Below are 16,484 nucleotides of genomic sequence, written 5' to 3'. Positions count from 1 at the left end.
ATACACCAGGGAGCATGTGAAAATGCAGATAGCTGGGCCTTATGCCTAGATATTGATTTAGTAGATCTAGGTGGGACCTGGGGATCTAATTTTTAACAAGTACCCTCTGGGTGATTCTTATGCAAGTGCTCCTGAGTTTTGCATTTGAAAAACTTGCTTAGGGGACAATTCCAACCCCTAAATTTAGAAACTGAACACAATTTAAAGCAGTTAATAAAACTCTTACTGAGCATCTTGATACTGTGATAGGGTCCAGGCATATAAAGTTAAATAAATATCTAGCAGGGGGAGAGTATAAACACACAAACACACGTATACAAACTCCACCCCTCAACATGGTACATATTGTGATAGAGATAGAAATTTGTTCGCTGGATATGTATGTAAGAGAGTTACAGACCCAGAAGTAGGGAAAGAAAACTTGAAAAAAGTGAGAGCTCAGTCCTGAGATAGACTTTGCCTAGTTTGCAGTTTTGTTTGGAATGTTCTCTAAACACTGTAAACTCAGTGAGGTGAAAATAGTTTTTCTTCTTCTCTTTTTGAGATTTCTCCTTTCAAAATAATGAATGCATTCATGAGATTTTCAGGGCCTTTAGAAAAAGTAACTAAGCCTGTTTTCAGTCTATCCTCTGAATCAAGTTCTCTGAGAATGATCCAGATATGAATTTAAAGCTACCCTGGGAAAAATAGCTGTCTACATATAAAAATGACAGTGGGCTTTGGGAGCAGGTGACCTTTTATTTTCCTGAGACTGGGCAAGGAGTGGAGCTTGTGTACAGAGACTCTTCTCTCTGAGGTGCCAGTCTGGGTTACTGACAATGCCAGTGGAGGACTTTCAGCTCTTTGTATGACAAGGGCTAACACCCATAGAAAGTTAGAAGTTTCATGAAGTTACTTTAATGACTCATCACACGTTAGTCTTATTACTCATGACTTCACAAGGAGGACAAGTACAGAGCTTTAGCCTTTGCAACATTAACCTCATTAATATATCAAAATTATTTCCAGACTATCAACCTTTAGCATCATAAATTAGGACCCTATAATGAAGATGCTAATATTGAATGACTACAAGATTATTTTCAAAAGCTAAAAAGGACAGCTTAATAATAATTTTGCTTTTTGGTAATCATATTTTATATGAGGAGAATAAAAATGTTGAGGCGGATTCCCAATATAGTGTCTGATTAAAATGAATATGCATATGCCAGCTGCCAAGGAGGCAGAGGCTGCTTCTTGGCCCCCTGTGGGAGGTGGGGCTTCTTCTTGCTCAGTTTCAGTTACAGTTCTGTACAGTCCCAGCAACTGGGACCAGGGGTGCCCCCTCCTTTAGAGTTGGGGTGGCAGGGATATGGTAATATCCAGGCTATCCCATCCTGCCCGCCATGACCTGTGATGCCTCATTTTTCTCTTGCACCTTTGTTACTGCTTTCAGAAAGTATGCCCTTCACCAAATCCTGTTAGTGTTGTGTAGAATGCTCTACAGAGATCTAGTTCACAGCAGGGTAGAGGTCTCAGGCAATAGCTGGTTGTGGGGGTTTGGCTAAAAAGGCGACAACTGAAGAGTGTGCCATCTTCTCAATGGCAGCAGAAGAGATGAGGAAAGTCAAGGAAGTGATGGATGAAAAGCACGTGGAAAGACAGAAATATTGAAGAAGGAAAAAGTGAAGGAGAAGAATGTAGAGGAAGAGGTGATGAGGTGATGAAGTGATGTCCATAGGGAGAAAAGAGGAGGTGGTAAAGGAAAATAAAGTGATAGAAGGGAAGGAGGTAGCAAGACCTTGGCCCCTGAATGTGATCTCTTCAAAGACTTTCTTGAGTCTGGAGTTAGAGGCAGTGAATGCTCAGGCTGACAGGGCCTTCCTCCAGCTGGAGCCAAGTTTGGGCAAATGCAGTGGTGCTTGTGTGAGGGCACAAAATTCATCAACTAAAATAAATCCATCTTCTGGGACACCACCTTTTAGAATAACCCCACCTAACAGATATGCCTAAGGTCCACAATGCAGATTTTCTGGGGTCCATATCAATTAGGAGTAAGAGTTTAGACATCCCAGGACAGGCTCATGTTCAAGGTCTTCTTTTGAACAAACTCCTACTGTAGAAACAAGGTGATCATTAAAGAATATGAGGTCAGATCTTCTGGACAAGTGGCCTTTTTTCCATTCTAAACATATGACCAGGATCCCATGCCCCAAGTCCTTTATCTGCAGGAGCAGAACATCAACTGTAGCTTTTTCACCTGGTCCTCAGAATACAGCCTCCCACAATCTGACAAGATTGCTGTTATTTAAGGTGATCTGTGGCCCAACTCCTACAATACTACTTGCTGTGTGAAAGGAAGCCAAACTAATTCAGCAGAGCAGCCCGTAGAGATACTCAAGTCATTTGGGTACTAGTATGGTTAATGCCTACCTTTGGCAATTGTCCCCACTCCATATTACCTGCCATCGATTGTTGGACCTGTGCTTGGCCAACAGTGATGTGTATGTGCTGGCCTCTGCACCTTGGCTCCTCTTGACCATTAGTGTTCTCAACTTGAAGAATGTAGCTTTTGTGGTCATGGCCATCACTTTGTCTAAGCCAAGAAAATTATGCTGAAGACTGCGCTGCCTTCATCTACATAGCATGAATGAATGCATAGCTCTAAGAAGTTTACTTACACCACTTTTACTTCTGGAATAATGTGAAGATTTTGATTATAAAGTGTCAAAAAGAAGGTATACCAGGAAAGGTGAATTCTTAAAGTTTGATAAAATCAGCTATAATAATATGTGAGACAGCAGTTGTATGTAATATTTTTAGTACTTAAGCCTCCTCTTCTATGTTCAGAAAAAGATGTAAGTTTTTTCAGACATTTGCATAAGCACAATCCTTTCCATCTCCATACTTAGTTTAGACATCTTTATTCTTATCTAATGTCGTTCAAGAACAGGTTGGAGATGCTGAAAATAAATGAGATACACTATTTTAGATGGTGTGTATTAAAAAAAAACACTGAAGCAATAATAAAGGAATCCAGAACATTGTCAACATTTTGTACAGTTTTTTTCTTTTGGTAGTACGTTTACAATGTTTAACTTTGGTTTAACTCAAGGGAGCAACCTCAGGAGCAACTGTAATTGATACATAATGCTTTTCCTTTCTCTACTCCTCGTGAAGCAAAACTGACATTCTTTTGAAGAGAATCCACTAAAATTTCCACATATATTTAGTTCTGCTAAACTTGTATAGACCTGACTTAGCTGATGGGAGAAGAAAGGAGAATGGAGCTTTAATGGAAAACTGCATTACTAAGGTGGTAGTATTTCTGTCAAGATTTTCACATTAAGATGCTGAATTTGTCTGCAAAGAAAGAAAAGCATCACAGACATTTATTACATGCACTTTACAACTGGGTATTTGAAAATTTCTAAGCAATTACCTATTCACTCATGTACACATTAATGCTATTCACCATGTTTTTCTGGCTCTTCTCTGGACAAGTTTGGTTGCATTTTCCCATCCCCTTTACGTTAAGCATGGCCATGTGACTTGCTTTGGTGAATGAATCTTGGGAAGAAGCTATACATGTCACATCTGGAAGAAAGCTTTAAGAGCTAGGGCACAGTTGGTCAGAACCTCTTTTCCTTTGCCATGGCCACCAGCTCCAGGAGAGGAGGTTCTATTAGCTTAGTTCCTAGAGTGAAGAGACGTGGCACAGTGTTTCTCCCCTCTACCTCAATTCCTTAACTCACATAAATATGTAGCATGAATGAGAAATAAACCTTTGTTATTGTAAGAGATTAAGATTTGGAGCCTATATTGTTACTGCAGCATAGTCTAGCTCAGCATAATGGAAACATCTTTTAATTTTTTCTGTATATGGCGTGTTTATGAATCATATGTGCATTCCACATCTTCATATAGGTCATGGTTTTTGGATGCTTATTTCTTGCCTAGTTCTTGATCCTATTATTTCTGATAGCTAACCTACTTCAAATATTTGGAAACTAAACATTATAAAAGTCTTACATGATCATGTATGGATTTTAATGTGAATTTGTTATATTTGTACACATGTTTGCCTTGCACTTCATTCGATTTATGTCTTATATCAATTGGTAACATATTTGTCCATCTTCTCCATGCTATTACATTATACACTCTTAAGGAGAAAGAGCAACATGTAATATCTTTATATATTCTTGTGGTAGAAATTTTAGAAATATGCGTTTAATTTATTGGAACCCAATAAATTTTTGCTGAAAAGACAATGGAGATAATGCTGATGATGAGGAGGAGGATGATAGAGATTTCAAGAAGAGATTACGTTCCTGGAACATGCATGTTCAGAGTGACTGTAAAGCAGTTCACTTTATGTAAATAATTTACTGCCTATGTGTTCTGGTATCTGAAAGTCAGAAGTGAGTTTCAAAGTACATAGCTAATAGCATTCTAGATTTTCAGATTGTGTAGAAATACAAAAGAATGAGATAAATGTGAGGATTCACAAATAGCATTGTGTTTTTAGGGAGAAAATGGTAAATGGCCACATTTTAGCTGTTTATTATTTGCTGGATGTCTTCCTCAGTGGGAATTCTTTAGAGGGAGTATATTTTAGTCTTTGAACTAAAACCTTTACCAACTGACATCGCACTGTCTTTCTGTCTTTATTATATGATTTTATTTCCATTTTTGGCATTAGAAAACAGGTCTTAAAGTGAAAATTTTGAACTTCATGATAGATGTGAAGGTATTTGAATCATTTTTGATGCATTTTTCCTGATCAGATTCTGATAAAGTGATAATTTTGGCATTCCTAGTCCCATGAGCTTCTTAAGTGTTTTCATCGTATTCCCTAAATTAATGCTCACAGAATTTAATGCATTACATGTTTTTAATACTCTAGTGTTAAAATGTATTCACATGACATTTAATTATTGCTATTAAATCTTAACTGACTTAAGTAATTATAATTCTTGACATATGTATGATAGAAGCATTTTCAGTCATTTAGGGGCAATTTTCTCCTACACAGATCTACATGGCATACAAATATACTGATGCTCATAAAATGAGTGGTGAAAATGAGCAAATCATTCAAATGACTGCTGTAATCATGGTAAACATGGTTAATTAATTAATTTATTCATTTGTAAATATTTATTAAATAGCTATATTTAGATACTATGATAAGCACTATGAATATAGAGATGAAAAAGACATGGTCCCATTCTTAAAGAGTTCATGTCGTAGCTGAGGCTATGTATTGATTATACATAGATACATATTGATTATAGCCTATGATGAAAGCTATAGCAGAGAGGTGTAGAAAATATTAGTTCTAGAACTAATGGAAGGACTATGGAGGGCTTCACAGAATAAGGTGATATTGGAATTGGGCATTTAATACAATTATTTCATCACTTTGCTCTAATTAAAACATTAGAACGATTGAGGATTTTACCACCATATCTACTTTGAATAATTACAGAAATTTCCTCTGAAAATAAATTGTGCCTAACTTTTATTCCATGTTTCATGCTTTTGAAATTTCAGGATTTTAACCTAGAGTAAATATTTAACAAAAGCAATGGCCACTCAGAAGGGATGCTGACAATAGAATTAGAACAGGGTCTGGAAAGACTCCAACGGTGCCTATTAATTCTTTAATTGTAGAATTATGGATGGATTTCTGCCAACTTCTCATGTCTCAAAAATTACCAATACTAGTTTCTTTCATTTAGGATATTTGTGAAGATGAAATCAGATAATGCGTGTAAAGTGGTTGACACAATTAATGGTATGGAGTAGGAATTCAAGAAATGTCAGGTAGTATAATTATTAAGAGTAAGTAAGAGTAGACTTGGTTAACAAATTACAGCTGTATAAAAAAATGTGTAGTAGTGGAAAGGCGGGAAAATTACTTTCCAGTGAAGGTCTCCTTGAAGGTTTGAAGGAGACACGAGGGTGGCTTCATAAACGTCATTATTTGGAAATTTTCCAGGCAAAAATACGGGCAATTCTATTTTTGTGAGGGATAACTATTTTATATTCCAGTTGTTTCCAATTTCAGCGATCATCTACGGTGATAATGTTGATGAACAGCCCTGGAGTGAGATGTCAGTATTTGACTGAGGCTGTTTGCAAACTCCGCTGTGATTACACTCAGTTGTCTAATTGCTTAATTTATCGATGTTTTGCTGACATGTTTTTCAGCAACGTTTGTGATTGCAGATAACTAATCATTTCTATTCTGGCTCATTATCATATGTTTGCATTTGGTTTGTCTGATTGCTGCAGGTGGAAACAATAGGTGATGCATACTGTGTTGCTGCAGGACTCCACAGAAAAAGCCTCTGCCATGCGAAACCCATTGCTCTGATGGCCCTGAAGATGATGGAACTTTCAGAGGAGGTGCTGACACCTGATGGAAGACCAATTCAGGTACCCCTCAAAAGCTAGTTTGAGTAGTAGTAAGGCATCTTTAATTGAAGGGAGCAAGAAATTTCTTTCTGGATCCTATTTACTGCAACTTGTAGATCTAGACAAGTTGGGTGCTCGAGGAGGACAAAGAATAACTAGAAGTGACTCATAGATCCAGGAAAAGAACAAATGGAATATGGTCTAAAATAAGAAAAGGTATGTGGAAGGCAAATTACCATGGAGGAAAGAAAGAGCTAAAGGATTAGACTAAGGGAAAGAACTTGCTGTCAGTGACTAAGTCACCAAATAAAAGCAAGGATGATGGTGAAAATCAGAGTCTGAGAGATGATCCAAAAAGGAAGCAGCAAAGAAGCAAGAAAATGGGAGACCTGGACAACTTTCTGTGTGTGGTATACAGATGTTCTTTGCCTCAGGCTCCAGGGTGACTTCTGCAATTTTTTATGGGGCAGAGCTTAAAAGTTGGAGCCCAATAACTGAGGAAACTTTAAAAATGGTAGAAAACGTAGTTCCTGGTGTGTTTTACTCTTTTTGGTACTCATGACTCTCTGCAACCCGGAATTTACCTCTGGAAATGGATTAGGTCACCTAGCTGTGGTTTTGCCAAAACCCAATGGATCCCAGATGTGTTTTTACTATGAATTCTTATAAACCTGGAATCTTGCATTTGGAGAATTAACCTTGAATTTAAGTAGCGCTCTTGTAACAGCTCACCAACTATGGGTTTAAAAAATACAGAAAAAATAAAAAGCCTCGAAATACATTCCTAGTTGTGACATTATGGCAAATTAGATAACTTGAGTGACCCTTCTGATTACAATTATTAAAATACACTGTTAAATATTTTTAAAATATTTTTTAATACTGTTAAGCACATCATTGAACTCATTGGAAAGGGAGAAATGTACCAATCACATTATGTATGTTGACTGAACAAAACTTAAGTGGTGAATTTAACTCAAGTACTCTGTCATTACTCTTAGTAGAAATCCAGGAAATACTATTCCTTCCTGGAAGAAGTCAACTTCAATCCCATCCTCAAAGAATTTGCACAGATAGAAAGAGAAGCTTAAAAATGTGAGGTGGGAAGAGTAGATTTGAAAAAAACAAAACAAAACAGAGAACCTCAAAGCAATCAACATAATACTTAAAAAAAGAAAAGATCAGTGGATTAGTTTGAAAGCAGATTAGACACAGCTGAAGCAAAAATTAGTGCACAGGAATTTACAATTATAGAAATGATCCATAATTAAGTCCACAAACTTAAAAATGCAGAAATATGAGTAAGAGAATGTAAAATGTAAAATATGAAGCAGACATGGAGGAGAGAGTGGGAAGATGTAATATATGTTCAATTAGGTCTCCAAATGGAGATAATAGAGGAAATGCAAAAAAGGGAATTTTTTTCTGGAACTATTAAAAGACATTAATCAGTTCTTAGACACATGAATCCTGAAGAATTCTACAGAAAGTAAATCATAGGAATCCAAAACTAAGCATATCTCAATGAGACTGCAGTACTTCAGAGAAAAAGAGGACTTGATAAATGACAAAGGTGACGTTGCTCAGTGGGGGAAAGGATGGAGCAGTTCAATAACTGGTTTGGGGACAATTGGTTATCTATTTGGTAAAAAAAAAAATTAAAAGTGGGTCTCTATTTCATGAGTCTTCTCTTAAATAAATTCCAGGTGGGTTAAACGTGAAAGTCCATACTGTAAAATTATAGATTGATAATTAGGAATTTTTGACTTAGAGCAGGGAAGAATTTTTTGTAAACTAGTCAGGTCAAAAAATTTCAAATCATAAAAGAAAATATGTATAAATTTAATTCCTTGCAGGACATTTGATCCTATCCAAAACATCTTTGAGACATTTGGTCCATAAGACACTTGGTTTACACCAAAAGGTCTTTGATATCTGGTCATATTTGGTCCTATCCAACACATCCATGGAGACATTGGGGCCACACCAAAAGGTCCTTATTATTTGATCTTGTCCAAAACCATTTGGCATAGGCCAGGTATGCTCATGGATGTTTTGGATAGGACCAGACATCAAGGATCTTTGGTGTGGACCCAGTGTTTTATGGACGTTTTGGAAAGGACCAAATGTCTGCTAATCATTTTATTACATTAAAAGTAAAACCTTCCTGTTTATCAAAGAACACCTAAAGACAATAAAAAGACAACCAGAAACTAGAGAATTATTTGCAACACATTTAACCAATAAGAGTATCTTTGTTAATCTCATCAGTAATCAGATAAGTGTATATGAATAACACTATGATATAGCATTTCCACCTAATAGTTTGGCACAACTTTGAAAACTTTACAGTGCTACTATTGGTGAGGATCTGGAGCAGCAGGAAATATCACACACAGCTGCTGGGAGTACAAATGGGAGTGGGAGTAAAATTTACTTTATCTTAAGTAGTAAAGTTTAATTTGTGCCTTTCCTACAAGCCACTAATCCCTCTCCTAGATGTTTGCACTGGGGAAATACTTGTGCATGTGTAGCAGAAGTCACACACAAGATTACTCACAGCAATAATTTCATGATAGCCTTAAACTGGAAATAAATATGTATCTAATAGAATGTATAAACTGTGATATATTTATACTTTGGTATACTATACAGTTGGGAAAATGAATGACTTCAGCTACTGACATCAACATGGATGAACGTCAAAAACACAATATTTGGAAAAGAAGCAAGTCATAGAAGAATACTGTATTATTAGTCTATTTAATTAAATTTTAAAACCGGGGAAATTGAAAACATATGCTATTTAAAAATACCTGCATTGATGGAAAAAGTGTAAAGGAAAGAGCGGGAATGACTAACGCAAATTCATGTTGGTGCTTAACTCCAAGGGAAAGAAAGAAGAAGATCGGAAAGGGGAGCATGCAATAGAGAAAGTGAACTTAGGAGTGATAGTGCAAAATTATTCATTTTATTACTACTCTTTCATGTGTACACATGGTTTATATTTGACGATTTTAAAAAAGTGGAAAAAGAAAGAGATTTCTAACCGCTTCCACCAGTGGCGAAAATAGGAAAGCATGGAGCATTAAAAAAAACTCTGGTTTAAGTCCCCTCAGGACATAATTATCCAGTTACTTAAGCATATGAATGACACTTCTACCATTGCCAGGAAAAATAAACAAACAAAGGAATACTGTCTCAGATCTGCTGCAAACTGCAAACATTCACATTCCAGATTGAATTTATATCAGTTCTTAAATTTTCAAGACTACCAGCTGGGCAGTCTTATCATTTGGGATTATTTTTCTATGTTGGATTTTCTTTTATAGGAAATATATTGTCTGTACTGATTCAGCATTGTTAAAGCCAACAAACTACCATAGAATCAAGCTGGGGAATTGTGGTTTACAGTGTGCTCATCCGTATTTTCATTTGTGGAATATAACATTAGCTCTGTCTTATGAATCAGATAGTTTTATTAAATCAGAAGAGGAAATGTTCATAAAGATTTAATAAGAATGCAGAAAGAGAATTAAAAATAATAAAACCACCTTAATAATTTTAGCTTCATTACTACTTTATATTATTTTCATGGTTTGGGATTGTTTTTTGGCATATTAATTTGATTTTGAGTTGTTTTCTAACTTGGTGCCATGGGAATATTTCTAAACATTTTGAAAGAATCTTTTATTAAAAATGCTTGGGTGTTGCAGTAGAGTTGATATGTGATCTGTTGATTGTTTCCTTCAAACTAAGTTTTTAGACTATTTAAAATTTAAGCTATTTGAGTTGCAATAATTACTTAAAATTATTCTCAGACATTTGGTCATCCAAAACATCCATAAGACATTTGGTACATGCCTAAATGTCCTTGATATTTGGTCCTGTGCAAAATGACCATAAGACATTTGGTCCACAACAGAAGGTCGTTGATATCTGATCACATTTAGTCCTGTGTAAAATATCCCTGGAAACGTTGAGTCCAGCCAAAAGGTTTTTGATATCTGTAGGACCATTTGGTCCTGTCCAAAACGTATTTGGTCCACACCAAAAGGTTTTTGATATTTGGTCCTGTCCAAACCTTTTAGCATGGACCAAATATGCTCATGGATCTTTTAGACAGGCCCAAATGTCAAGGACCTTTTGGCATGGACCAAATGTCTGATGGACCAAATGTATTATGGACCAAATTCTTATGGACATTTTGGACCGAATCAATTATCAAGGACATTTTGGCATGGACCAAATGTATTATGTATGTTTTGAACAGGATCAAATGTCCTGCAGTAGCTCAAACCAAAAGAAAACTCCCCAAACCTCTCAAATTTTGAAAAGTAAATTGATAATTTTTAATATGACTGTATGAACCTTTGAGGCACCTGTCACGATGAGAGATAGGAACCTGAAGTATCAATTATAATTGCTCGCAAATGATTAGTAATGCCCTTGAATAATTAACTGTAGAATTGCCTGGATTGATTTTTTTTAATTTTAAAAATAGCCAGAGAATATTGCTTTTCCCTTATTCATTTTATAATACTCAAGCTAATTATTTTTCTGTAAGTACTCTAATGAAACTCAGAGGCTGGTTCTAGACTATGTCTACAAAGCATACACAAATATGGCCCACTTATACAATAAATTCTGAAAAATCAGTCAAAGGTGACTTTAATTAAGACGGCTTTTAAAAATAATGATTAGAATTTTTTTATGCTTTATCAATATGATGTTTATTCTACTGGCTGAATATATGAAAATACCAGCATTATGCCTATTCTGGGTTTTTTCCCCTCCCTCGAGGAAATCTAATTTTCTCATCTTAAACAATGAACAATTGAAGAAAAGTAAAATCAGATTTATATTCACTCCCGTTTGTTTGAGCTAGCTATATTGTGACTTCACTAGAAAATTGTGTAGTTTTTTGTTGTTCTTTAATCTTGTGAATCTGATCTTACCAAAGTATTTTGAATAGTTTTTAGTGCTGAAAGGCTAACTTTTACTAATAGTTTAACCACTCTTTGATTAAAATAACAAAATGTTTATTACTGCCTGTGATTTATTCTTTTTAAAAAAGTGTTGGTAGGGAAAAAGAAGCTGAGTTGAGGACTAATTAGAGAATGTGATTAAAGATATATTAGAAAGACAAGTAGCATTTTCATGATTTAAGGCTTTTGAAGAAGATTGAGTCGTGTGTCCAAATATGGAAGTTTTACTTCTGGATTTCAGTTTTTAAAAAATATTTTCATTGAATTTCATCACATACACACACAAATTCAAATTCTCTTCATTAGTTCAGAGAACAGTACATTTCATATAATGAGGCAATTATACGGAGATTGTGAAATAGAGTGAAAAAACAATGTGTAATCATGTTGTAATACTATCGTGTTTAGCAATATCAATTGCAACTCAAGGAAATGCCTTGAATTTCATCTAACTGCCTACTCCAAAGGCCGGAATATTAATGTGTACAATTTACATGGACTGTAATACACTAAATTCTAGCTCCTTAAGCTTCAACTTAGTCTTCTAATGAGCTTACAGGAGTTTTTGAGATTGTGAAATAATTATTCTCCAATTAATTTTTAAATAGTTGTAACTTGATGTCATTATTTAATATTTAGAGGGATTTGCTCTTCGCAAATATTGTGATATTTAATTAACCCCATGAGATTACAGCCCAAGGTTGTATTTAGAAACAAAGAAAATAATTATTTGATAACTTGATTAATTCCCTGTGAGTATTTGATAATTGTTTATTTATAAAATTCTAATTAGTACTTTTCATCCTGAAGCGCATGTACTTATTTGAAATGTTCTGCCTCTAGAATCTATATCTAAGGAGAAAGAACTAAGGGGTCAGACTGAACTACATAGGCAGTCTATGAACTCATTATTAAGATACTGAGCCCAGTTATCCTCACTTCCTCTGTGTATCCAATGGACACATTTAAATTTGCTTTTTTTCTTTTTGAGGAAGATTAACCATGAGCTAGCATCTGCCATCAATCCTCCTCTTTTTGCTGAGGAAGATTAGCCCTGAGCTAACATCTGTGCCCATCTTCCTCTATTTTATATGTGGGATGCCTGCCATAGCATGGTTTGATAAGCGGTCCATAGGTCCATGCCCGGGATCTGAATTGGTGAACCCTGGGCCACTGAAGTGAAGCCCATGAACTTAACCGCTATGCCACCAGGCCAGCCCCTGAATTTACTTTTAATCTTGTAGAAAATGAGCATATTGGCAGTTTTAGTAAATGATTGTTTTGTTGTAGCAATCATATAGGAAAATACTATATAATATTACTGGTAAAATTTATGGCTAAATATGTTTTCAGATAGATCTATTCTGTTTAGTGAATTTATTTGGTATTAGAAATGTGTTTATGTTTTTAAAAAAGAATATGTTTAAAGTGTTTTTTCACTGAGTTTGCCAGTAGATAAGGTTATAACGGATTCTCTTCTGTAGTTCATTTCGATTTAATTATCAGAGCTTGAGTCTGCATGCTTGCTTCAGATCTTGCTTCTAACTCACTAATACTCCCCTCAATTTGTTATAAAAATCATTTGTAAAACTCAACCACTTAATGCTTAATATTGATTATAGCAGTTTATAGTTTTTTGAGTTTCCATTTTTCTGATATTTTTCATATTGTTCCTATTTATTTCCTTGAATACTCAGCCATAGTTAATTTTAACTCTGCTTGATATCCATTCTCTAGAGCACCTGTGGTCTATTACGTTGTTTGTTCTTTCACTTAATTTTTAGTCATGTTACTTGTCTCCTGTGTGCCTAATTTTTATTTTTTGTTTGAGCACTGGAGATGGTGTATAAAAAATTATAGAAATAATTTGAGACCTAGAAAGATGTTACCCTCCTGTAGTGAATTTTATGTGTGCTTCAGGTGGGCAGAATTGCTGGCAGCGCTGGCCAGCAAGGATCAGAGGAGTTAACGCTGGGCTTCAGTCTCTGTGAGAGCCAGCTTACTTCTCACTCACCCTAATAGCTTTGGTATTGCCCTTATACCTGTGGGGTTGCCTGTTAGGGTCTCACCTCAGAGTTTACTAAGGTCTCCTCCTTGACAATCTTTGGACTCCAGTTTTTGTCCCTGTAGTCCTGTAAGGTCATCAAAAGTACTCAGTTTCTCAACCTCTTCAGTCAGTCCTGAAGTCGGAAGGAGCCCATAGCAGGAAAACACGCTCAAATTTAGTGCTCACCTCTCCTCAGGTTCGTCTCCCCCCATATCTTGGTGCAGTACCTTTTCATTGCCTTGTGAGCTGAGCTGCAGAGGGTTGCTCTTACTACAAATGGAAGTTCAAAGTGATGTATATTTTTTATGAGTGTTATCTTACTAATACTGATTCATCCCCACTAATCTACATACCTATTTTTAACCCGTCACAGATGAAATTATCTTTAAATAGACAAAACAAAAGCATCTAGCTGTATTTAAACTACCTACTGCAGAATAACAATAAATAATATCTATTGAAGCACTTAATGGTATGCCAGGCATTCAATGTTCCAAGTGCTTTCCACGTAATAACTCTTTTAAATCTCACAATAATTCTTTGAAGGAAATATTGCTATTATTTCCATTTTATAAGTGAAGAAGAGTTAAAAAATAGTTAACCAGAGCTCCTAGTTACTACACTCTATAGCTTATTAAATAAAAGCATGTTAAATAAATTTCATATTTTCAAACTTTTTCTGTTGCTTTGAGTATCTCACTATCTAATAAATTAGACTTTTCATGGCTTTAGTCTCCAAGAAAATTTAAATTTATATTAGATGTCCTCTTTAAGAGAATGGAAAGAAATAATCTATTTTAGAGGTATTCCATCCAAAATGATTAATTTTTTAAATGAGAAAGTAAGAGAGATAGGTTCAGTCATGTGTGTGTGGGAGGAGAATGGGTGTTATTCCATCATTATTTTGAAAATTGCGATTATCCACCAGATTGAGTGGGGGCATCCATTAGCCATCTTACTCCACTGTTTTTTCTCTATTTTCCCTTTGTTTATTATTTATTGTGGATTGTAATGCAGAAACTATATATTTAAAAATGTTGTATCTACATTTTTTCACAGGGGAGTCTTTGAATTTAAAGATTGTATCATGTTCTAATTAACTGTTTTTATATTGAACAAAATATTTGTTTTAATCTTAGAATTATTCTTCTGACATTATACTGTAGTGTTGAGCTTTAATAGACAGAGCACCCTTAATACCTTACAATCCCTCTGTAAGATGTTGGCTTAGTGATTTAATACACAATATTACGTATGCAATGTGTGCGTCAATAAGATAGAATTCCATTGCTAATTTGTTTTAGCTTTTATCTTTACTTTTGACTGATTCTAATATAATGTAGTCACAGGCTTTTAATCATATTTTCAGTCTATGAAAAAATAGTCTATCAGGCACACATTTCTATAAGTGCTGGTCTTGCCGAAGAGTTTTGTTAGGATATTTGTTGAACAGATTTTCCAAAAAGCCCATTTGTAAAGGTATTTGTCTATTTTTACTACATGAAAAAAATAGTAATAATAAGTTAATGAAAGGAAAAAACAAAACCAAGCAATGACATAAAAAGCTCAATTGATTTGCATGAAACTGTGCGTATAAAATACACAATTTCTCAGTTTGATTTTCTGCAGCAGTCTTCTCACTTCCACATTTTCAGAAGAGAAATGCATTCTTTCGTGGAGACATGGTTTAAATATTTTATAAAGTTATTCTGTTAAATAATATCACTATAGAGTAAATACTCCTAAAGAAGTTATAATCTATTTCATTTGTTTTAGCTTGTCTCCAGACAGTGTCCCTCCCAGGAATACTTGTACAGTGTCCTAAGAAGAGGATAAAATATTTTATTAGCAAAGGCATTCATTTTTATTTGATTCTTGTGTGCTGAGCTTTAGAAGTGTGATGCCTCCAAGCAGTTAGGTAGTCATGCTTCTGTTTATGAGTTTTATGTAAAGAACAAGAATCTGTGTACCAATTCTTGCTCCTAAAGAGACATTAAGATGTGACTTTACCAACCCATTCTGGGGGTAGATTAGCCCATTATCTTATAGAAATGTTCTCTTTCTCTGGCATTATTGCACAAGAGAGTTTTTTGTTTCTTTTTTTGTTTTTACTGCCAGTTTAACTTAATCTCTTTTAAGGCTAATTGTTGTATGCATATATGCTAATATTAGCAGCTTGAATCTTATAATACCAAAAAATGGCCTGAAAATAACAAGATAGAATAATATGTAAGACACTAAAGTGCTATCTGCATGCTAACCACACTGTTAGTTAGGTTTCATGTTTGTGGTTTGTTATTCTGTCTTGAAATCTCATATCTAGCTCCAAGTAAAAGTTTATAATTATTTCAAGGGAACTTTCTTAGTTTTCTGAAGTTATGAAAAGCAGAATGACCCCTGAAAAGTGGCACACAGAAGATAGTCAAAATCACCTATAATTTGCCAACCAAACATAATCACGTTTTACATTTTGTTGTGTTTCTTAAAGGCTTTTTTTTTCCCTATGAATATACAAACACATAGAATATACACACTTGAAAAGTAGATATTTTTAAAATTGAATGGACTTCATTGAATTAAGTGAAGATAGGAGACACCGTGTACCAAAGATGTACATGCATCCTAAATATACGGGAGAGACTTGGTAAGCCCTAGGAAGCATCTTCCATTGTTATTAACTCACTTTAATTTTGTTATTTTCCTGTTCCTACCATTGAGTTTTCAGTCATTTAAAGGTAAGTTTTTAATCACTTGGGTTGCAATGTATTACGAACAATTTAGTGTCACGAGTGTTTTTAAAAATTTGTTAAGCTCTGTGTTGATGTCATGTCAGGCATGTGGTAATTGTCTGGGTCACCACTACAATACTCCTTATTTGGAATGTGGTTTCCTAGCAACTCTTGCTTTTTCCTAATGGCTGAATTGATTTCTGCACATTTGCAATGCTTCCTGCTGCATCAGGAATTGTCACCTTGTGTACAAATGTTACAAGATCAAATTTACATGTAGATTCAATTCTAAGAAATTATCCTGCTTTATCACTT

At 35.0% G+C, this 16,484-nt stretch overlaps 1 protein-coding gene across 1 annotated transcript in view; it reads left to right on the top strand.

Annotated features, from left to right (window-relative positions):
- The window catches only part of GUCY1A2 (guanylate cyclase 1 soluble subunit alpha 2), a 275,698-nt gene that overhangs the window by 189,481 nt on the left and 69,733 nt on the right, over window positions 1-16,484 (top strand). Inside the window, exon 6 of the mRNA XM_023644737.2 lies at window positions 6,283-6,426. Within this exon, the coding sequence (XP_023500505.1) occupies window positions 6,283-6,426 (144 nt within the window). The remainder of the gene's footprint in view (window positions 1-6,282; window positions 6,427-16,484) is intronic.

This window comes from Equus caballus, chromosome 7 (assembly GCF_041296265.1).
Source record: "Equus caballus isolate H_3958 breed thoroughbred chromosome 7, TB-T2T, whole genome shotgun sequence".
Lineage (NCBI taxonomy): Eukaryota > Metazoa > Chordata > Mammalia > Perissodactyla > Equidae > Equus > Equus caballus.
This window is presented reverse-complemented; position numbering and strand designations above follow the sequence as displayed.